Raw genomic sequence first — 24,762 nt, forward strand, 5'->3', positions numbered from 1 at the left:
CTTAACTTGGGGTCTTTTATAAAATGCAACTATTTTGAAATATAATTTCTATGCCATAAAATCTGTCCCTTTAAAGAGTATAATACAATGGTTTTTAAAATATTCACGGTTGTGTAACCATCACCATTATCTAATTTGAGAACATTTTTATCATCTCAAAAAAAGACATCCCATACCCATTAGCAGACACTCTCTATTCTCTGCCCATAGCTCCCTGCCCTGGGCAATTACTGATCCACTTTCTGTCTCTGTAAATTTGTTCAGGGTCTTCTACTAGCTGGACCATATGCCTAGAACATAGCCTCCAAACCTTCAAATGTTCATTCTGGTCATCTGATCAATGTCTTCGCCTCATCAGTTAAGCCTTCTTGACCACCTTATCTAAAATATCATCATGACTTCCAACATCTCCAGTCCCCTCATCTCACATTATTTGTATACCACTTATCATTAGCTAATGTGTTACATATTTACTTGTGGTTTTTATTCACCTCCCCCACCAGAATGGAACATCCAGGAGGGCAGTCCAATTTGTTCTTCATATATTCAACATTCAGAAAAATGTCTGGTGTTTAGTAAATACATGTACATCCTTTGACTGACTGGATGAATAAATAAATTTAAAACCTCTCGAGAATACGGGAGATTTTGGAGGCAAGACTGTGCCAGAGAAAACAGAAGGAAAAAAAGGTGAGATGTGAGCACTACCAAGAAAATTTTTTGTATTTTACACATCTACTTAGGGCCAATTTCATGTGCCCTCATGCAACTGCCAAAAAAAAAAAAAAAAAGGCAAACACACACACATAAACTCTGACTATTCAGAAATCAAAAATTACAGTATAAATAAAATTAATACATTCACAGAACGTTAATTTGATATACTATTGTCTTTTAAATATACGACACTGAGAAACTTAGCAAAAACAGTGCCCTATTAAAAAGGAAAATGTTACTTTGGTGAACTTCTTTAATAAAGCTAGGAAAGTGATAAAAAGAAAAAAATGTATCCAATACACACAATCAAGATAGAATTAAAAGAAAATTGAAGTTTTAATTTATTTTTAGATTTGAAAACTTTGTTCTTTTAAAATTGCTGATGTGATGCCCCAGTAAACTTTCATACAATCATAAAGATTTAAAATTAGAAATGATGCATATACAAATGTACACCCCACGCTCCTAATTTATAAAAGCAGAAATCGAGACCTTTTGGTTAAACCCTTACTGAAGGTGTAATAATAATGTTAGCTTGACTGCAAAGCTGGGCCTGGAACCGTAGTCACCTGGTCTCTAACACAGCCTTCCCAGGGACTATTGCCAAGTCAGTGACTAAGTCTAGGCACACAGACTGAGTGCGGGCCGCTTTTGAGAAATACGGGACTGTGACAGAGGACTGAGACTCAAGGATTCCGAGCTGCACCGACGCAACCTTCCTTCCTTTCCTGCTTTCACCTGTGCCGCCTTCTGATGGCTCTTGCACCCCTCTCTGGCGCCCTCCCCACTTTCCCTCACAGATGTTCCCCTCAGTGTTCTTGCAGCACATCTAACCCTATCTTGGAATTTGCTTCTAACTCATCCCCTGTAAGCTAAAATCTCAGGATTCCTTTATATTTTTAATATTATTACAAAGGGCTTTTTTATGATTGTTTAACTTGTCTCTGAATATATTTATCTCTTTTTTATAAATATTCTAAAATGGAACAAATGCAAATGTTTTTCCTAATATCATTTTGTTGGTGGAAAAGCATGGGCAGAAAAATCTGAATTACCAATCTTTTTTCAAGACTCTGTAAAAGTATGAATTCAAATAAAAGCACGGATTATTGGTTTGCTAAAATTTTTAAATTAGTATTTTAATAAAAAGATACTCTCCTGACACTTGTTTAAAAAAAACAAACACCAATCAGGAGGTAAACGAAAGATTGCTGAACAATATAACCATCCAATCAAGAAACATCATACTACTATATCTTCTACAATCAACTCCTGTTTCATTGTTTCATCACTAGGCTAACAAAGCTTAGCTGAAGAGATGAGGGGCTGGTGTTACTACTAACATCTATTTGTGCTTTTCTAAATCAAAGAACTTTGTTAACACTAGAACTCAAATACTTCCTAACCCAAGTTAAGAAAAATATACTAATTTTTTTGCCAATACAACTCAGATGACCAGCTCAAATTACTTCATGAATTCCCTATTCAAATAAATCAAATAAAGTAGTCTAAGTTAAAAGCAAGCCATTTTTGTAAATATTTTTAAATGTTTATTTATTTATGTGGCTGCACCAGGTCTTAATTGTAGCATGTGGTAATCTAGCTCCCCGGCCAGGGGTCAAACCTGGGCCCTCTGCATTAGGAACACAGTCTTAGCCACAGGACCAAACAGGGAAGTTCCTTTGCACATTGTTTTGAATGATATTGAAAAGTAAGCCTATTGGTGAAAACTTACACACTTAGTACCATTAGAAGCTAATTATGCTATAAACAGAGAAAAATAAATGACATGCATTCTTATTATATATAAGGTCATAAAATCAAGGGCTAAATTAAAAACAGAATTCAAAAATCTTAAATTTAGACAAAACCTTGGCAAATAAATTGAGATAATCATTCTCATTTCTTTAATTCAAATGATCACCTCAAAATTAAAAAACCAAGACTAGTTCCTTGCAACAGAAAAACATCAGGTTAAAACAATAAACTTGACCAGATGTGCTATGACTTTGGCGTATCAAATGTAAAACAAAATGTTTTGAGAAAAATACTCTTAAAAATATATATCCTGACTCGTTTATCTCCAAAGACACATAATAGTAAAAATCTTCAATTTACTGTATGTATTCAATTTACTTTTCACTTAAATGCAAAGACTAGCAGAAACTGTGATTGGTCAAGACTGATGTAAATAAAATTTATAACAAAATGTCAATAGATAATTACAAGTTAGGGTAGTATACTAAGCAACTTTTATCACATGGAATCTTTCAAACAAAATTTTAATAAAAACAACTGAATTACCATTAATTTAGTCATAGTGGGTCTTGGTCCTCCAATAAACGAAGGATCATTTTGCTCCTCTGCACATGGGGTCTCATCTAAGTTTGGGGGCTGTTGACTTGAGGCGGTCTGTAATTCTGGTAAACTGAGAAATTGGATCCCACACTGAGAAGCTGCTATTTGCACTCTTGGCACTTCCTGAATCCTCTGGTACCAGGCAGCCAGCAGTGGGAATTCTACCAGCTTTCCAGAAAGTTTCCTGCAGATGATTACCTAGGCGGAAAAAGAACAAAACATATTATTATACATAATTTTTGTTTGTTATAAGAGCTGATTGAAGTAACCTTACATACCACAAAATTCACACATTTTAAGTGTACAGTTCACAGAATGAGTTTTAGTAAATTTATACAGTTGTGCAACTACCACCATAACGTACTACTGGAACGCCCAGCGTCACACAGGGAAGTTTCCTGTGACTGCTGGCAATCAGTCTCTGCCCCCCAGTCAGTTGCAGGCAATCCCTGATCTGTTTCTCATGTGTATAATTCTGCCTTCTATAGAATTTCATGAAAATGGAATCACAAAATGTGGTTCTTTTCATTTAGCAGTGTGATTCTGAGATTCATCCATGTAGTTGCATTTATCAGCAGTTTGTTGCTTTTTATAATGATGCAGCATTTAAAGAAAGACTTATTTATTCAAATTAAAAACATTTGAAACCATTACCCCTGATGTAAATTAACATTTATTTTGCCTTGGTCAGATGCTTTCTCCCTAGCACCACCACCAAACTTCAGTTTCTTTAAAAATTAGAATGCTGTTCTTCCTTTGTAAGACACTGAATGCTGTTTCCATAGAAACAGTTATAATGTTACAAACAGATTATGACTTATAATTATGAACAGAAAAAGTAAAAAGGTCAAATCACAGAAAATCTCTACAGATATATCTAGTTATAATCAGTGCCAAAACAGAAGCCAGAAAGGATGAAAATAATGAAAAATTTCACACATATATATGATTTATTTTAACTAGACTTTAAGGTTAAATAAGAATTGACTATAAGAACAGGGTTTATGTCTAATGCTCTTTGTATACTACAAGTGCTTAAACCACTGCCTGGCAAAAAATACTCTTGATTCAACAGATGATCAAGGAACCACTTATTGTCTTCAAAGAATAATCCCCTAAATTAGTGTCTTTCAAACTGCTACTTATGACCCATTAAGAGATTTTAAAATCAATATAGCTGGTTTAAAAAAAAAATGAAATAAAATAGAAAATATCAGGGTAAATAGCATGTCATAAGGCAGATTATTTTGCATTTATATGTATAATATAAAGATGTATACTTGTATGCTCAATCATCTTGTAAAATGCATCATTTACTATGAAAAGTAAAAAAGTTTGAAAAATACTGTCTAAATGGTACTCTGGGAGTAAAAAAGTTTCTCTCAACAAAATACTTAGTTGCCTGAAAACAGATTACGAGCTAAGGGAATTGAGCTTTAAGCCATGATAAATTAATCAAATAAGAATGTTCTCATTTCCTCACTTTCCGTTACTTCCCTTGGTAGTGATTTATTCTTATTTGTTAGATGCATATGACATCTTTCCCTCCTTTTGAAATAAATTGTAATTAAGCAACAATAATTCATGTTTAAAAAAACTGAGGACTTTTACTCTACATGACAGGTCATTCCAGTTAATCAACATGCCAGGCTGCTCTGCTATTATCCAGACAGCTCAGGAGGTACTGCACTACATTTGTTAATTACACTTGAGAAAATGTATTTAAGGAAGAGGCTAATGAAAAATATGTGAAACAAAAATTAAATTTGTCCCTAAGAAATGATTTTTTAAAAATGCTACCTGGTTGATAAGATCAAAATCATTATAAATTTTAATCAAGTTACATAAGGACAAGAAAATTAGAGAATTTATTTTTAAAATAATGGTTTAAAAAAAAAAAACTGCTATGAAGACCACAAAATGAAATCCTAGTGGCTTTATGAAAGAGTTAGTTGCTCAGTCGTATCCAACTCTCTGCAACTCCATGGACTGCAGCCCACCAAGTTCCTCTATCCATGGAATTATCCAGGCAAGAATACTGGCCTGGGTAGCCATTCCCTTCTTCAGGGAATCTTCCCAACCCAGGAATTGAACCTGGGTCTCCTATACTGCAGGCAGACTCTTTACCATCTGAGCCACCAGGAGTGGCTTTGCAGTTAATTACAATAAGGGGCAGAAAAAACTTGTGTGAATAAAAAGAGAAGATATTATACCTATCCAAAAGACCTCCTCTGTATTACTTTCCATTGCTTATTAGAGTATGTTGTAATTCTTTCATGTCATTCCCTTAGTCACGTCTACTCTTTCAAAAGCATGTCATAACTAACAAATGTTTAGGTGAGCAGCGTAAACAGTGTAAAAAACAGTAAACTAAGTGGAAATAAAATCCCAGTTTAGTGTTTTTCTAACAGTTTAGAATTGGTGAGTTAAAACTGAAAATTCTTAAGGACTTAAGACATAGGATAGGATATAGAAAATATAAATTAACCAGAGCATTCATGATTTTTGCAATATGTCAGCCAATAGCAAGATTCCCATTTTATTCTCAATTTTATGCCAATGAGAACAATGAAAGAGGTATTTAACATAAGCATTTTTGCTGAAAAGTCAATTTATATAATGTTTTTACTTTTGTAACAAATGTCATACTTCTAAAAAACTAAATTCAAAGCATTAGAAGTTAAAATGTAGTATGTTAAATCATAAGTACGCAAAAATATTTCATAAAGTGGCAATTTGTTATCTTCCAGGACTAGAACAATCTTTTAAACAGTTTGATCAAAGTGTACCTGTTTACTAGTAGTAACTTAAAAATAACTATAAAATTTACTGGTATCTGAATATTATCTGGTATCAGCAAGATTTTACCTTAGTATAGCTATTCATTTTCATTTCTCCCATCTACTTGCTCTTCTGTATACAAAAAGATTCTAGTAATTAAATCAAAGGGAAGGGGGAATCATAAGTAGTATGCATTTTAATTTATTCTTCTAAAATCCATTCCTGAAACTTTCCAGAGGAGAGGATTTTATCAAGCACCTTCCAGGAAGCATTGTTGGGCTATCAGGGGTTGCCTTTGCCAGCTAATGTCCTACGAAGAGGAAAAGTAGCTTGGAGCTGAGGTTTAGATGTAACACTGCAGCCTCTCCTAGCTATTGTTTTGCATATTTGGCTTTATTCTGTTTAGCAAAATTGGGTATTTTCCCTTGCTTGCTTGCTCAGTTGTGTCCAACTCTTTGCTGTCCCATGGGTTGTAGCCCACTATGTTCCTCTGTCCATGGAATTTTCCAGGCAAGAATACTGGAGTGGGTTGCCATTCTCTTCTCCAGGGAATCTTCTCAGTCTGGGAATCAAACCCCGGTCTCCTGCATTGTAGTCAGATTCCTTACTGTCTGAACTACCAGGAAGCCATCACTTTGTTTAGCAAAACTGGGTATTTCCCCTAACTCTTCTAATTTTGACCTCTGGTATACCAAACCTTGAATTAGCAAAATTGACTGCTCTTTCATATTCTTGATCTTATTTCTATGGCTAAATATTTTGGCCCTAGATGCAGCTCTCTGTTTCTGATCCAAACCTAGTAACTTGACCTTCATTCTTCATCATGAATTTGATCCTGATTCTGATCATTTGGACTGCTACTTCATCACCTCAATGTGAGTTACTACAAGTAAAAAGGCTTGGCATCATCGCCACCATCTGAACTAAAACGGCTGCTTCATAACCTAAGATGACTTATAAGAGGAAAATAAATATAACAAAAATAACATCAAAGCTTTGGCAAAGAGAGATTAATTCCTGAAAGAAAATGTGATGATCCAGGAAAAATACAAACAAACAAAGGAAAATATTTAGAGAATTAGTTTACATATAAATGTCAGAAGAATTTAATCACAGAATACACGTAATAGAAAAGGCTGAGTGTACAAGTTTTCCACTATTTTAAACTGAGACAGAGTTCCTTGGTTGTATTAGGTAGATTTAGTCAGCAGCGGTCAGGCTGATGTCCAACCTGATTGGAGGGGGAAAAAAACCCTCTCAAATAGGAACACCTTCACCTCAGTTGATCCTAATCAGGTAAACAGTATTAAATTAAGCTAGAATCAAATGTAAAAGATGGATGTCTGGATAATGATCTAAAAATCATCTTTATGCAGGTGAATCCAATTTTTTATGTTTCGTTGCATTTGAAAGCAAATACTCAAGTCTTCTTTATCAACTTGTTTTATTTCCTTTGTAGTACTCACCATTATTTAAATGTGTATTATTTATTTGTCTACTTGTTAATTTCTATCTTCCCTATTCTTCTATTTCTACTAGAATATTCACTCCATAAGGGCTGGGGCTCTTTCTCTCTTGTTCATCACTGTATTCCTAGCGTATACAACAGAGTGTGACATATACAGTAGGCTTTCAAATAAATTTCTCAAATGAGTGAATTAATGGTTGTACCACTTAAGATTCAATTTTTAAGAAATAAGGAACAAAGAAGTTATCCAAGAAGACCAAGAAGCTATGAATATCAACAGTATTTCAAAATATGTACCAAATGACTGGTTTAATGACTAAAGTTGGTAATAATGGTGACAAAAGAATTTAGAAATCATTTGACTAGGAAAAAAAAATTTATGTTTTTCTCCCCATCCAGCTCCAGCTCCAGCTCCATGGACAGTAGGAAGACACGTGACATTTACAATACTAACCAACATCTACGCAATCCCTAAATCTCTTGTTTCACATCCTTTAATTCTGAAGTTATTTTGGTTTCTAATCTTGTTTTGCTCCCATTTTAAAGAAAAGAGAAATGTTCTTTAAGAAAACACCAACTCACTGATGTCACCTAACTTATTAGTGAAGCACTGGTCTCCAAATACATAGATGTTCATTAGAAATATTTTCTCAATTGTCAGTAAACATACCTGAAGTATGGGTGATATATAATAAACCAAATCTGATTATCCAATTCCTTAGAAGAGGTAAGGGTGAAATGCTTCAAAGTGGGGAAAATGCAGTTCTGGAAAACCAATAGGAAAGCTACAAAGAGCTCTAGCTTTCCATTCACTTGATACTGTTTCTACCTTGTCCTTTGTCCCTCCCACAGACAGGGGCGAAAAAAAAAATTTCTGAGCTAGTGGTAAAGAACCTGCCTGCCAATGCAGAAGACTTAAGAGACATAGGCTCAATCCCTGGTTTGGGAAGATTCCCTGGAGGAGGGCAGGGCAACCCACTGCAGTATTCTTGCCTGGAGAATCCCAAGGACAGAGGAACCAGGAGGGCTACAATCCATGGGGTTGCAAAGAGTCGGACACAACTGAAGCGACTTAGCATGCATATATATATATATATATATATATATATATAAAAAGAACTAAAAATGGAAACTTTCCATTTATAATCCCCCACAGCATTGAATAGGACTGACAGTTCTGTTACACAACAAAGAGATGTGGGTTAAATATTTCTGATTTAACGACATCTGACATAATGAAATTAGTTGTTTCCCAGGTGGCACTAGTGGTAAAGAATGTGAAGTGACTTGTTTAGTTGCTGAGTCACATCCGACTCTGCGACCCCATGAACTGGAGCCCGCCAGGCTCTTCAATCCATGAGATGTCCCAGGTAAGAATACTGGAGTGGGTTGCCATTTCCTTCTCCAGGGCATCTTCCCGACATAGGACTCAAACCCACATTTCTGGCATTGCAGGGAATTCTTTATCACTGAGCCACCTGGGAAGCAAGCCATTTGAAGTGACTACTTCATTATAAAATATAGTGGACCAGGGATTTCAGTATTTTAACACTGGAACCTCTAGTATCAGAAGGTAATCACAAGAGCAATGTAAGCTTAATAATCATGTACTGTGTGCTGTGCTTAGTTGGCCAGTTGTATCCGACTCTTTCCGACCCCGTGGACTGCAGTCCGCCAGGCTCCTCTGCCCATGGGATTCTCCAGGCAGGAAACTGGAGTGGGCTGCCATGCCCTCCTCCAGGGGATCTTCCCAACCCAGGGATCCAACCCAGGTCTCCTGCATTGCAGGTGGATTCTCTACCGTCTGAGCCACCAGGGAAGTCTAAGAACACTGCAGTGGGTAGCCTATCCCTTCTCCAGGGGATCTTCTCCAACCAGGAATGGAACTGGGGTCTCCTGCACTGCAGGAGGATTCTTTACCAGCTGAGCCACCAGGAAAGTCCCTAATAATCATAACAAATGCTAATATTTTAGCAACTCAAAACTAAAAGTCATACTAATTACTAATATTTATTGACAGCAACTATGTCTAAGCATTGTTCCTACTTTACACAAATTGTCTTTTGTTCCTCACACTCATCCAAACAGATGGGCATTGCTGTTTTACAGATAAGGAAATGCAGGCGGATATTAATAACTTGCCCAGAAGCATAATAAGAAATGGAATAGGAATTCAAACCTGGGAAGCTTTATAAACTGAAACCTATAACAGGGTATCGATTCCTGATAAACCTTACCAAAAAATGATGGATACAGGGCAAGAGCACAATATCTGCCAACGTGAAGTACAGGCCTTCTGCGAACACGTGATCCAGAGGAGGCAGGTCAGAGGCTTTCGCTTTTCTGACGTGAGAAGGCTCTCTGTTGGCAGAAGCGGGCTCCTTATGTACTGTGAGCTTTGAGAAGGCCACTTTCAGTTCCAGGCTTGCAGATGAGAAGTCCCCCTCTTCAGATGTTTCCTGCCCATGACCCTTGCTCTGCGTTCTTTCCTTGGCAAGGGAAGGTCCAACCCCGGCAGCCTTCTGTTGCTTTAGCTTCTGACGCCGGAGTTTGTCATCATTATGCACTCTAACGGGTTCACTAAGCTTTTTCTCAAGCTCTAGTATTGCAGCAGGAATAGTTGGGGGTTGATCAAAAGCTTCTTTGAGAAAATTCTCAACAGCTAAAGGGATGGTAAGTTCACATAGCCTGGTCCATTGACTAACCTACAAAACAAAACAAAACAAGAAATGAAAGGATTCTTTACTTTCAACCAAACTTGAAGAAAAATAACTTCATACTGGAAAACAAGACTGGTATAGAGAATTTAAATCTTAAGCTAAACCATTCCTGGGCTAGACTTTATGCTCTATCAAGAGACATTATCACAGTGCTTCAGAAGTGATAACATTCAACAATGTAGGCTTAGCACTGCTGCATCTGGAAATATATGCTATTCTCTTATATCCTCTTACGCAGTAAATCCTCACGTCCCAAAGCCTCTAAAGTGCACTCTCCCTAAAAAAGCTGGGTTACTAAAACACTGCTACTTGAGCTTCTTTAATCCTCAGCATAATTAAAATAAAAGGTTAAAAAAAAATCTTTTCCTAAAAATAATGTCTCATAAATAAATCTTATAAATAAATAAATAAATAAATCTCATAAATTAAATCTTTACTTCTTATTTTCTAATACTGCACTGAAATATTACTACACATGAAAGGCTACTTTAACTCTTTTATTAGTTACTGAAGTTTTTTTTTTTAAGTAAATTAAACTTTAGTTTCCAACAGAGAATTAAATAAATATTCAAGTGAATGTGTTATCACTTATGGACTTCCCTTGTGGCTCAGAAGACAAAGAATCTGCCTGCAATGATTACTTACGGCTTTAAATAACAGAAAAGAGACAGTCTACTTACTTCAGCACAAGCTTTCAAGCACGTCTTCTTAAAACCCAGAAGTTCCAAAATGTCCTTCTTTGAGGGGTCTGCTTCATATGACTTCTGGATTATGTGTCTCAGAACGACAGCAAGTCCTGCTCTACAGAAATTGTCTGGTCTTTCTACTACTGCAGGTAAACGGCAACTCTGGACTATTGGTGGAAGCTCTTGCCTTGAAATAATCTGTATTTCAACACCCTCAGATGGTACATTTTTAGGTAGTGAAATACTTGTGCTTTCTCCAGGGAGGACTAAGTAAACTTTAAAGACTGTGCAGTCACAGTATGATAACAAAAATAAAGTTACAGACGTATGAAGAGGAAAGATGCACCCTTCTTTTTGGTGAGAAAAGTCCAAGTACAGATATTCTTCTATAACGCTTTTCTTAATGCCTTTCATTTTCTTCTTTCACTGGGTTACCTGAAGCATAAATTGAAGTGGATTTAGGTCTCAGGATATAGTAATTGCAAAGCTAAAATAAAAGATGAACACTTTAAAACTTTTTCTAGAAATCAGCAAGGATTTGTGATAGATATGATTCTACAAAAATTTGTTCTTGGCATGAATAAATGGCTTCCAAAAGAATGAGGCCCACTTGTGCAATTAACTAGTCTTAAGGGGTTTCTAGGATTTCCCATGTGATGTCAGTGGTAAAGAACCCACCTGACAATTCAGGAGACGTAAAAGTTGCGGGTTCGATCCCTGGGTTGGGAAGATCCCTGGAGAAGGAAATGGTAACCCACTCCAATGTTCTTGCCTGGGAAATCCCATGGACAGAGTAGCCTGATGGGCTAGAGTCCATGGGGTTGCACAGAGCTGAACATGACTGAAGTGACTCAGCATGCATGCATGCTTGCAAGGGGATTTTATATACAGCTCCTTTAAAATGAGCATGCCTCAGATGCTTTGCAATATAGCCCTCCCAGTCAAGTACCTGTCGGTCTCTACAGTGAGAACAAGAGATGAACAGGATGGGACGCAAGAAATAATCAAGAATACCTAGCATTTATCACTATTGCAACATGCTATATACCTATTCTTGTCTTCCTCCAACAGCATGTTCCATGAGACCACAATCTCATTTTATTCACTGATTTATCTAAACAATATACACACATATATAATCAAAAAGCACTGAGTGAATGCATACATGAATAGACATGTTCATTATTTTAAAGATGCAAAAAAAAACAACAACAACAAAAAATAAAGATGCAAACATACACAATCTTGTGGTCAAATTATTGATGGGTGTTTTCAAGTCATAATCCTTAAGACTTTTGTCAATTATGACTTTTTGTTTGATTTCTACATGTCCTGGATCTAAAATTCCCCATGTTCTAATCCATAAATCAAAATTCCCAAACTGACACTAGATGGCACCCTTTAAAAGCATTTGCCATATACTAACTGGTATATTAAAGAAAAAATATTTTAAATTAAAAATATTATTTTAAAAACCTTTTAAAAGTATACATGCAATTCTTTAAGTATATTTGAAATACTAGTGTACCCTGAATTTTAGGGTATTAAAATCAACTAAATTTTCTTTATATTGTAAATTCCTTAGTTTTTTTTTTTTTTAATTAAAAGCAAAACAATCAAGTACTTGTTAATCTTGGTCCTCAACTTTTTTTATTAAAGAGCTAATAATTCATTACAACAAAGAGATATAGTTAGTAAAGATATACACTGTAACATTACTGTCTCGGAAAACTTCTTGGTAATGCAAATAATCACTGGTGTTTATATTTCTTTTATTAAAATGTAACAGATCTGCACCATGGCTTGTTACTTATTTAAAAGATTATCTGGGAGAAAATTATTTCTTGTAATTTAAAAGCAACAACTCTTTAACCGAGAGAAACTATTTTCTTCCCGAGCTAACTTAATTACCTTTTAGATTTTTTCTTTTCTCTTCATCTAGAGCTGATGTTAAAAGAAAGTATTAAAGGGCATTTGTTAAATCTCACAGGCAAAAGAAACCAACCTTTTATAGAAAATTGGTAGTCTCTTTGGAGATAGTAGGTTGCTATTTCTATACCTAAACTATATAGATATAGTTTGCCCCTCTATATCTTTTGCTGATTAATTTACCAATCCTCTTACCTCCTTTTGTTGACACTATAAAGATTACTTTTTTTAAATAGCAAATTACAGTTTTATTGTGCATATATATCACATATGTCATGTCCTACCTTCCTTTTTTAAACTTTTTATTTTGTTTTGGGGAACAGCTGACCAACAGAGTTGTGACGGTTTCAGGCGAACAGTGAAGGGACTCGGCCACACTACAAAGACGATCCCTAAGTGCTTTCCTACGAAGCAGATTTGAAAGAAAACATAATCAATTTCCTCATGGAACTAGTAGAAACTAGTCCTGTTAACACTTCAAAAAGACATAAAAAACGGAAGACTGTAAACATCATGCTATTCTACAGCTTTTGATTCAGGATATGCTGAAACATTAAAAAATTAGAGTACATATATATTTGCCACTTCCTGAGGCCGTGAACTTCCAGATGTTCAAGCTGGTTTTAGAAGAGGCAGAGGAACCAGAGATCAAATCGCCAACATCCGTTGGATCACTGAAAAATCAAGAGTTCCAGAAAAACATCTATTTCTGTTTTGTTGACTATGCCAAAGCCTCTGACTGTCTGGATCACAATAAACTGTGGAAAATTCTGAAAGAGATGGGAATACCAGGCCACCTGACCTGCCTCTTGAGAAACCTATACGCAGGTCAGGAAGCAACAGTTAGAACTGGACATGGAACAACAGACTGGTTCCAAATAGGAAAAGGAGTACATCAAGGCTGTATATTGTGACCTTGCTTATTTAACTTATATGCAGAGTACATCATGAGAAACACTGGGATGGATGAAGCACAAGCTGGAATCAAGATTGCCGGGAGAAATATCAATAACCTCAGATATGCAGATGATACCACACTTATGGCAGAAAGTGAACAGGAACTAAAAAGCCTCTTGATGAAAGTGAAAGAGGAGAGTGAAAAAGTTGGCTTTAAGCTTAACATTCAGAAAATTAAGATCATGGCATCTGGTCCTATCACTTCATGGCAAATAGATGGGGAAACAGTGGAAACAGTGGCTGACTTTATTTTGGGGGGCTCCAAAATTACTGCAGATGGTGACTACAGTCATGAAATTAAAAGATGCTTACTCCTCGGAAGGAAAGTTATGGCCAATCTAGACAGCATATTAAAAAGCAGAGAAGTTACTTTACCAACAAAGGTCTAGTCAAGGCTATGGTTTTTCCAGTGGTCATGTATGGATGTGAGAGTTGGACTATAAAGAAGGCTGAGCACTGAATAAATGATGCTTTTGAACTGTAGTATTAGAGAAGACTCTTGAGAGTCCCTTGGACTGCAAGGAGATCTAACCAGTCCATCCTAAAGGAGATAAGTCCTGAGTGTTCACTGGAAGGACTGATATTGAAGCTGAAACTTCAATACTTTGGCCACCTGATTTGAAGAGCTGAGTTATTTGAAAAGACCCTGATGCTTGGAAAGACTGAAGGAGGGAGGATAAAGGGACAACAGAGGATGAGATGGTTGGATGGTATCACCGACTCAATGGACATGAGTTTGAGTAAACTCTGGGAGTTGCCCGGCGTGCTGCAGTCCATGGGGTCGCAAAGAGTCAGACACGACTGATCAACTGAACTGAACTGAGGCATATAAGGACCATGAGAATTAACTTTTACACATTTCATAAACTTTTTTTGCTGTGAGCACTTAATAAATGCTAAATGTCAACAAAACTGAATAGCAATAATCTGTCCCTGGAGATAACTAATAATTAATGAGATGCCTAAGAGAAAATGCAAAGTACTGTTGACTCAATATAATTTACTTTTTAAAATATAAATATTGGTATTTTTTTTCCCCTTGAAGACTAAAAATATTACTTAATGATCTCAGGGTTTAAAAAACCAATCATTCTCCCTGGGCAATTTCTCCACATTAAATTTTATTATAATTTCTAAAATAAGTATTAAGCATTAGCAAACCTGTAAAATTTTGATATTTGTTTTTGGCATGTACCATGTCTAATTTTTCAAGAAAGTAGAACACATTTTTTGTTTAAAGTTTGCACATACAGCAAAAGAAACCTATTTTCTTCTCCATTTCTACCTAGAGAATGCCTCATCTTATCACTCTTATGTCATGAGCTTTTAAAAGGTAGGTACTATAGAATCACCCTTGGGGTCTCCAAGGCATGGAGCTGGGGTACAGACCTTGTTACTCCAGACTACACTTCTGCCCAGCACAGAAGTGCTGTCATCTGCTCTTTCTCAGTTTTGACAGATGCCACACTGCCCTTGGAGGGAATGAGAAAGCAGAAGACAAAACCAGAAGCTTGAGATGCCTGAACAGAGCTGATGGAGTGTGCATCTCCTCCCCTGCTTGGGAATGTTACAGAGGGAATAAAAACAGGTTGTTGTTTAGTCACTAAGTCATGTCCGACTCTTTTGTGAACCCATGGACTGTAGCCTGTCAGGTTCCTCTGTCCACAAAATTTCCCAGACCAGAATACTGCAGTGGGTTGCCATTCCCTTCTCCAGGGGATCTTCCCAACCCAGGGACTGAACCCAGGCCTCCTGCATTGGCAGGAGAAGTCTTTACCACTGAGTCACCTGGGAAGCACAAACAGGTAAAAAGTAAATATTTAAGCCTTGGTTTCATAACTTGGGAATTTTCAAAGATATTTTTAAACAAATGTAGTCAGGTTTAATATTTCAGGACCTTAATCTTTTTTATTCATTTATTCTAGTGAATGTATCATGGTGCTGATAAAGGGAAACATTTCATACATGAAAGGGGAAATGAGTTTTATAGGTAGTTTCTTATTTGAAGCCATTTTATTATCAATAGTTTACTCAGTGCATACGTATATAAAGAAAGAAAAAAACACCATAAATATTGAACATAAGCATACTTCTCTGGGAAGCTAGAAAAAAAGTTTAAAATTTCTGTGCTTGAAATTCAAGTCTGGATCTATGGCAACTACACATTACATAACAGATAAATAGATAAGTTATATATTCCATGTGTGTGTGCATGCTAAGTAGCTTCAGTCATGTCCAACTCTTTGCCATCCTATGGACTATAGCCCGCCAGGCTCCCTTGTCCATGGGATTCTCCAGGCAAGAATATTAGAGTGGGCTGCCATACCCTCCTCCAGGGGATCTTCCCAACCTAGGGATCGAACCTGCATCTCATGTCTTTTCATTGGCAGGTGGGTTCTTTACCACTAATGTCACCTGGAAAGCCCTATTTATTACATAGTAAAGTCCAAAAGTACATAACTGCAACAAAAATATTAAGCAACTCACTGTATTTTTTAAGTAAGGAATTATTACTGTGGCTGGAATTTGATAAGAGCTTAATAAATGTGAAAGGAACAAAGAATGCAATTCTAAATAATATTATGTATATTTTATTGCCTACCAAATATGTGCTTAATAAGCACCTGGAATTTTATGCATCACTTCAGCCCTCATAATCCTTAAAGTCCATTTTGCTACATGAATAAGAACTGTACTTCAGTCCAAAATCATTATTTGAATCTATAAAGGGATCTTATGGGAAAACATTAAGGAATGGGTATTTTTCTAATATAAATAGCACTACTTTTTAAACTTCCTAAGTGGAACCATATTGCAATTTGATCACAGCCACAATGTTACCAGAGTGAAAATCATCAGAAACTATGTTATTCTTAGCAAATTTCTCAGGAGGCTCAGAAGTAAAGAATCCACCTGCCCGGGCAGGTGCCGCAGGAGATGCGGGTTCCACCCCTGGGTCTGGAAGAACCCCTGGGGAAGGAAAGGGTAACCTACTCCAGTATTCTTGCCTGGGACGAGTCATGGACAGGAGCCTGCTGGGCTACAGTCCACAGGGTCGCAAAGAGTCAGAGACACTAAGTGACTGAGCATGTACATTCTTGATGAAAACCTCCATGCTAAAGACAGAGTATCTGACAATTCTCAGCACTGGAGTAGGTTTTTTGATCATTCCTTAATTCCCTTTATTGGATCCTCCTCAGACCTCTTAGTGACCTGTAGCTTAGCACTTTGCCCTATTCTCATCTTAAACTCACACCTTTAATTACTGGCTTTCAAACTTGTGATCATGCCATAAAATAAGAAATAAATAAAACTGAAACAAAAGACTCACAAAAAAACTACCCTACCATAGGAGATATAACTAACAGTTAATCTTTTCTTCTTCTTTTTTTCCCAGGGTTGTTTTCTGTTCGTTTTTAATGTTGGTTAGTGCTCACTAAATTGCTTCCAAGATCCTTGAGCTACAACTTATACTATGACAGCACTGTCCAAGGTGATTTACAGTGCTACGGGTTTAAATATCACTGAGGACTCTGATATTTATCTCTGCCGAAACCTTTCCCCTGAACTTCAGACTCCTGTAGCCTACTTGACATCTGCACTCTGGACATTTTTCTAAATCTGTTCCTCTTTCCTCAAGTAATCTTCTTGATAAAATAGCAACACCATTTACCCAGATACTTGGGCCCATAATTCTGAAGAGTCACTCAGTTCCTTTTTTTCTCTCTTGCTTTACTATTTATGCCTTTGAAATACACGGTAATACTAACTTCTTAGAACCTACCAATATCACCTTCATCTAAGTCATCACTAACTCTTTCAAGGACTACTGCAAAAGCTCATTAACTATTTCCTACACAACAGTCAATTCTCCAACTCGAGTCAAGGTGATCCTTTAAAAACATAAATCAGACCATGTCTCTGCTCACAACCATTCAATGGCTCCCCAGCACACGTAATAAAATTCAAATTCCCTATCATGGTCTCTAGGTCTGACATGACCCTGGCTGTCTTTCTTTTCTGACCTGATCTCCCTCTTGTTCTCTTCCCTCAAGCCAATTCTCCTTTCTGTTCTGGTGCAATGCCAGCAGTGCTCCCACACTTGAGAAACTGGGTGCTTGCGATTCCTTCTGCCTAGAATAGTCTTCTTCAAGATATTCACATGGCTTGCTCCTTTATTTCACTGTGGTCTCTGAATATTAACTCAGAGCAGTCTCTCCTGACTACCTGAATTGAAAAAGCATTCCTAACATTTCCGAGGCCCTTATCCTGCTTTCTTTTTCTTTAGAGCTCTTATTATTGCACATCTCCAGTGGTAAACAGTACTCAAATTTTAGTTCAAGGACTGTATAAATGAATAAATGTACATAAATGATTGTCATTAATCCCTGTAATGACAGTATTTTTGAGAACATTAGTCTTGGTACAACATGAGCTTCATTTTTCTTGACACCTTTCTTTCTCTTCCAAATAAATCTATTTTAAGAACAAACTATGTATAAATTATAATGAAGAAACACACCACTGTGAGCTGAGCCGGAAAAAGTATAACTAGAATCCACTCAAACTTGTAAATAAAGCATAAACATTTTTATGCCTACTGATATTTAGGCAAGAGAATTAGGAACCCAATGAGATTCTATATATTTACTTAGCAAGTAGAATATTCATACACTGAGTAATGAATAAGAGTGTAGACTCTGGTGCAGACTGATTGGGTTTAAATCCTGGTTCTGACACTTAGTACCTAGTAATATAAATTTTTTCTGCACCTTAGTTTTCTCATTCATAAAAAGAGATAATAATGACAACAGTATTTACCATATAGTACATTGTGAGAATTGAACAACACCTATCACATTAGTAATCCTCTAAATAAATACTATTGTTATCTACTTGTAATTTATCCCCAAATTCCTTATGCATTGATACTATCAAAAAACACCAAGTTTGATGGGCAAGTCTTCAATTACGCTTTATATTTCCAAACTTCTCAAGAAAAATGAGATTTTGTGTTGAGTTGAAAAGATTTTCTCTATTAACCAACTATACTCCAATATAAAATAAAAAGATTTTTTTTAAAAAACAGAAAAGATTGAAACCAAATATTGAAAAAAAAAATTGGTTTGTTATTTAAGGCTGAAAACCAGGGAGTCACAAAATTCTGGAGTATAAGTGGGATATCTTAAGTTCACTTGAATATTAACTGCTTATATCGAATAGTTTAAAGCAATTTATAAGTATGAAAAAAATGACAAACTCTTACTTTTCTTAAAGATTCAAGTTTAAATTATACTCATTTTAACTCCCTACTACATCAAAACATTCAACATTATGAGTATTAGAACCTAGCTTGTATTTTATACATAAAAATAACAAGGTTTTTTTTTTTTTCCCCCCATGCCATGTGGCAGGTGTGATCCTTGTTCCCCAACCAGGCAATGAACTCACACCCTCTGCATTGGAAGCAGGGAGTCTTAACTACTGGACAACCAGGGAAATCCCCAAAATAACAGTATTTGGTTGCAAATATCTCACTGTTTTCTTTCAATAATATAGATTAAAAAAAAAAAGACAAGTCTGCCTCTACAGAGTTAAATAGCAGCTTATTACCTTAGATATTAAAGGTTAAAAGAAAGAAAAAACCAAGCTATTCAGTGCTCACTACGCTGTGAAACATCGAGATACATATCACTAAGTCCTAGAGGACAAAATCCTATGATAAAAATTAGCTGTTTTCTTATCCAGGCAAGAAGTGGGGAAAAAATATTTAAAAGTAAGAAAGCTTACTATAACCTTAGCCATTAGGGAACTGTGGCATCTTCTCTCCATAAAATCAGGGAATCATATGTTGCCATAGAATCATAATGCTTGCAGATAAGCTTGACCTCACAATTAACAAAGAACCATAGCATGAAATGCTAACCTGTTAGAAACATCAGCAAACATGAAATAAAATTACTGAATCCCCACAGTAACTAACATTTGTGTTCATCATGAACTGAATGTTATAAATCCTTGCTTTGCAAGTACTAATCATAACAGAATTCAGTAGGCTAGTTAAAAAACGTGAAGATAAAAACATGTGCTAAGGAATGTCTATACTAGAGATGTTTTAGTTGACTAGTTTCAGAATTTGTTCAGTTTCAAAGTCTGCTAAGTTGTTGGTTAGAAAGATCAATTGGACAGTCAGCATTTATTTTTATTTCAAATCACAGGTGATAGAAAAGTTACAAACACATGTTCAAACAAACAACCAAACAAAAACAACACCTCCAAAACCCCTGATGGGCCCTCTACTACAAAAGTTCAAGTTTGAGCTTTTTTAAAGCAGACAAACTTGTAACGGAAGGGTGAAAAAAAAAAAGGAAGTGAAAAAATAATTGTCAAATCTCACTGATTTTTCCAGATTTATTTCTGAAGTTAGACCTCTTAAAATATTGCCTTCAGGTATAACTCAAACATAATTTCCGGTACTTCTCTGGTGGTCCAGCAGTTAAAACTTCACTTCCAGTGCAGAGGGTACAGGTTCTATCCCTGGTCAGGGAGCAAAGATCTCACATGCCTCATGGCCAAAAAACCAAAACATTAAGCAGAAGTAATATTATAACAAATTCAATAAACACTATGAAATTGGTCCACATAAAAAAATTTTAAAGAAAAACACAATGTGGAATAATGAGATATGCTTAAGGCAATCCTTTCAGTAGTAAGGACCTAACAAAAGCAGAAGAGATTAAGAAGAGGTGGCAAGAACACAGAAGAACTATACAAAAAGAGATTTTAATGACCCAGATAACCACGATGGTGTAGTCACTACCTAGAGCCAGACATCCTGGAATGTGAAATCAAGTGGACCTTAGGATGCAATACTACCAACAAAGCTAGTGGAAGTGATGGAATTCCAGCTGAGCTATTTCAAATCCTAAAAGATGATGCTGTTAAACTGCTGCACTCAACATGTTAGCAAATTTGGAAAACTCAGCAGTGGTCATAGAATGGGAAAAGGTCAATTTTATTTCCAATCCCCAAGAAGGACAATGACAAAGAATGTTCACACTGCCATACAATTGTGCTCATTTCACATGCTAGTAAGTTATGCTCAAAATCCTTCAAGTGAGGCTTCAGCAGTGTGTGAACTGAGAACTTCCAGATGTTCAAGCTGGATTTAGAAAAGGCAGAGGAACCAGAGATCAAATTGCTAACCTTTGCTGGATCATACAGAAAGAAAGGGAATTCCAGAAAAACACCTACTTCAGCTTCACTGACTATGCTAAAGCCTTTGACTGTGTGAATCACAATAAACTGTGGAAAATTCTTAAAGAGATGAGAATACCAGATCATCTTATCTGCCTCCTGAGGAATCTCTATGTAGGTAAAGATGTAACAGTTAGAACTAGACATGGAAACAACAGACTGATTCAAAATTGGGAAAGTATATCAAGGCTGTATAGTCACCCTGCTTATTTAAATTATATGCAGAGTACTCTGCATATAGTGCCAGGCTGGATGACTCACAAGCTGGAATCAAGACTGCCAAGAGAAATATCAACAACCTTAGATATGCAGATGATACCACTCTAATGGCAGAAACTAAACAGCAAGAACTAAATGGCAAGAATTAAAGAGCCTCTTGATGAGGGTGAAAGAGGAGAGTGAAAAAACTGGCTTAAAATTCAACATTCAAAAAAAAAAAAAAAAGAGAGTGGCATCGGGGCCCATCACTTCATGGCAAATAGGAGGGGAAAGAGAAAGCAATGACAGATTTTATTTTTGTGGGTTCCAAAATCACTACAGATGATAACTGCAGCCATGAAATTAAAAGACACTTGGACAGAAAGCTATGACAAACCTAGACAGCATATTAAAAAGCAGAGACACAACTTGGCTGACAAAGGTCTGTATAGTCAAAGCTAGGGTTTTTTCCAGTAGTGATGTATGAATTTGAGAGTTGAACCCATAAGGAAGACTAAGAGCTGAAGAATTGATACTTTTGAATTGTGGTGCTGGAAAACTCTTGAGAGTTGCTTGAACTGCAAGATCAAACCAGTCAATCATAAGGAAAATCAACCCTGAATATGCATTGAAAGGACTGATGCTAAAGTTGAAGCTCCAATACTTTGGCCACCTGATGTGAAGAGCTGGCTCATTGGAAAAGACCCTGATGCTGGGAAACAGTGAATGCAAAGGAGAAGGGTGTGGCAGAGCATGACATGGTTAGATAGCATCACTGTCTCAATGGACATAAATCTGAGCAAACTCCAGGAGATAGTGAAGGACAGGGAAGCCTGGTGTACTGCAGTCCCTGGGAGTTGCAAAGAGTGTAACAGTTGTAAAGACTTAGCGACTGAACAACTACAAATTCTACTCACCAGAGAGTTTAAAATAAGTCACATAGAGCTTGATATTTGATTTATTCAATATGACAGCAAATTACTCAGTAGTATTTATAACAAAGACTTTATTCCACACTATTTAAATGACCATGGTTAAAGTTTAAATTGTCATATCACTAGTTGTTGCCTGCTTTTACATTTTCCCTTTTAAACACTGTTTCTAGATAAACTTAGGACAAAAGAGGTACTCGATCTCTTCTATCAGTACTTTTGCCAAGATGCATTATTAAGTGTTGGCATTGTCTTGATATCCAAGATGGGATCATGACATTATGAATGAAGGAAAAAAAGAAATCACCTAATCCTAAACCAAAGTGAAACACAGCTTTGATGATGCAATAGAAGCAAATGGCCCCAGATGAAGCAAGTTCACTGGAGCAACAGTTTGCTAATATTCACATACAACTGCTTTCTCCAATGAGGAAGGGCTGGGAGAGAAAACTAAGTGCCAAAAAAAAAAAAGTTAAAGATGATCCAAGGAATCTACACAACCTATACCTAGCAGCAAATGGCAAACGACCCCTTAGATTGCTGCAACTGGAAGCTGCTCCATTCCACCGTCAGAGAAAGCCACGGGCACTGGTCTTGGAAAAACTGGGAAGGGGACGGGAGCCTCGCACCCTTCCCACCCTGGCCCGCATCGTCCATCCAGTTTCCCCCTATGCTAAGAGGCGGTTTTTCGGGGTCACGGGGACTGCGCCCTCCTTACCTGGTCGCAGAGGCGCGGCCAGGCAGGGAGGGTGCGTGAGTGGGTAGGCGACAGGGGCCGCCAGCGCATTCCAGCCCCGCCCGAGCCGTGCTTCCCGAGGCCACTTCAGGGAGTCTTCGTCTGCTGGCCACTCGGGGCCAGCGAGGCCACGAGAGAAACAACGAAGAGCGCTTCAAGGAAGCAGCGGCGGCGGCCGTCATTCATAATCCGGCGGACCGGAAAGAGAGCGCCACGTCACTTCCTAGCGTCGCACAGTCAAAACGTTCCCCAGTCTCGCCTCCTGCGGGAACCTTTGTTTTTCCGCTCTCGGAGCGGGCTGGTGGTGTTGGGACCGGTTCGCCAGGCCACTGACAACGGACGGAGCAGCTGGGTGGAGCGGTGAGTAGTGAGTAGTGACCAGCTGCCCGGCTCTCAGCCGATCCTCTGGGGCTTGAGACCTCCGCGAGGGGCGAGGTGGGAGAGTAGTTCCGTGGGGTCTTAGAGTTTTCGCGCTCCCTGTGGGGACACCTCGCAGTCTGCAGGCGGTCGAGTGCCCAGGCTGACCGCTTTCTCCTTACTGATCCTGCTTCCTCGGAGGGTGTTGTGGGCTGGTGCGCGCGCGCCGACCGCAAAGTCCCAGGGACCAGGTCCTTAGAATCCTGCCTCGGACCTTCCTTGGCAGGTTCTGGCGACTTCTCTGTACAGCTCCTTCTCTCTGCCTCTCACCTCTCCGGCTCACTTGTCAAAGACCTTACCCTGTGCTAGGCCTTGGGTGTGTCACGACATTGGTCAAAATATTGGCATTCTTCTTCTGAGCGTCTCTGGTTACTTTTTAGATTCTTTGTCACTTGATTGGTTTGCAGTCAAGGTCTTTCCGCCTCACCTATGTTCCGGACGTGTGCCTAAGATAGCAGTGTAACCTAGGACCAAGAACTCGGTGAAGGAATAAAAAAGGCAGCATCTTTAAAGGGATGGGTTACGAGAGGATGAAAAGGCAAAGCTTTCTAGAGCCGTTCTGTGATGACAACTCTGATATTGCACTCTGTGTGAATAGGGTCAGTTTCCTGCCTCTCGGTTCACATGAAGATCAACTTTGCACTTCTTTTAAGATCGGCGTGTTGAGTGGGAAATGGGATCTAGAGGAAAGCATATATTAATATATGAATGCCCAACTTAGTTTGGAGAAATCACAGAAGCCTTCAAAAGTGACATTTAAACGAAACCTAGTTCAATGATTCAACAAATAGTTGTGAGAGTCTGTTAAGTTCCAAGCACTAGGTATGTAACAGTGACAAAAGCAAGTCCCCGCTTGCATGGAGTTTACAGCCTAGTGAGATTAAAAAATCTAATCCCGACGAAGGATTGGCAAGAAAGTATTGCAGATAGGAACATTGTATAAGTCCCCAGTCTTCAAAGAGGTGGTTTTGTTTTGGACTGCCTTTCCCTTTTTGATGTTTTAGGGCTTGGGGGCAGGGCGAGGCAGTGGGAATGACTCTGAGTTTCTTTTTTGTTGCTTTTTTTTAAGGGACTTTGGAAATGTTGAGAACTTGTAGAAGCAGAGAAAAGATCATTATACTCTGATCTCTAGTAATTCTATGACCATTATATTGTGGTACTTTGCAAAATAGCCAAATGGTAGGCAAAAAAGATAGGGAGAGAGCATAGCAATCAACTACAATATTCTTGCTTAGAGAATCCCATGGACAGAGAAGCCGGACAGGCTACAGTTCAGAGGTTCACATAGAATTGGCCACCCCTGAATCAAAATTCTCCAAGCCAGGCTTCAGCAATACATGAACCGTGACCTTCCAGATGTTCAAACTGGTTTTAGAAAAGGCAGAGGAACCAGAGATCAAATTGCCAGTATCCGCTGAATCATCAAAAAAGCAATAGAATTCCAGAAAAACATCTATTTCTGCTTTATTGACTACGCCAAAACCTTCGACTGTGTGGATCACAATAAACTGTGGACAATTCTTAAAGAGAATGTAATACCAGACCACCTGACCTGCCTTTTGAGAAACCTGTATGCAGGTCAGGAAGCAACAGTTAGAACTGAACA

At 37.6% G+C, this 24,762-nt stretch overlaps 2 protein-coding genes across 5 annotated transcripts in view; one reads left to right on the top strand and one right to left on the bottom strand.

Moving 5' to 3' along the window:
- Positions 1-22,923, bottom strand: part of GSTCD (glutathione S-transferase C-terminal domain containing) — a 125,638-nt gene extending 102,715 nt beyond the window's left edge. For 2 of the 4 annotated variants that reach the window (XM_065907089.1, XM_065907093.1), the window contains exons 1-4: positions 22,722-22,923; positions 10,725-11,165; positions 9,562-10,029; positions 3,022-3,273 (exon numbers count right to left, since the gene is read on the bottom strand). In XM_065907089.1, the coding sequence (XP_065763161.1) occupies positions 3,022-3,273; positions 9,562-10,029; positions 10,725-11,144 (1,140 nt within the window). In that variant the 5' untranslated portion in view covers positions 11,145-11,165; positions 22,722-22,923. Of the gene's footprint in view, positions 1-3,021; positions 3,274-9,561; positions 10,030-10,724; positions 11,166-12,943; positions 13,064-22,510; positions 22,564-22,721 lie in introns of those variants that run through there. The other 2 variants (XM_065907090.1, XM_065907092.1) reach the window with 2 other exon arrangements.
- Positions 22,924-22,988: 65 nt separating this feature from the next.
- Positions 22,989-24,762, top strand: part of INTS12 (integrator complex subunit 12) — a 28,474-nt gene continuing 26,700 nt past the window's right edge. The window contains exon 1 of the mRNA XM_065907094.1: positions 22,989-23,099. The gene's annotated coding sequence lies outside the window, so the exon portion shown is untranslated. The remainder of the gene's footprint in view (positions 23,100-24,762) is intronic.

This window comes from Muntiacus reevesi, chromosome 16, assembly GCF_963930625.1.
Source record: "Muntiacus reevesi chromosome 16, mMunRee1.1, whole genome shotgun sequence".
Classification (NCBI taxonomy): Eukaryota; Metazoa; Chordata; class Mammalia; order Artiodactyla; family Cervidae; genus Muntiacus; species Muntiacus reevesi.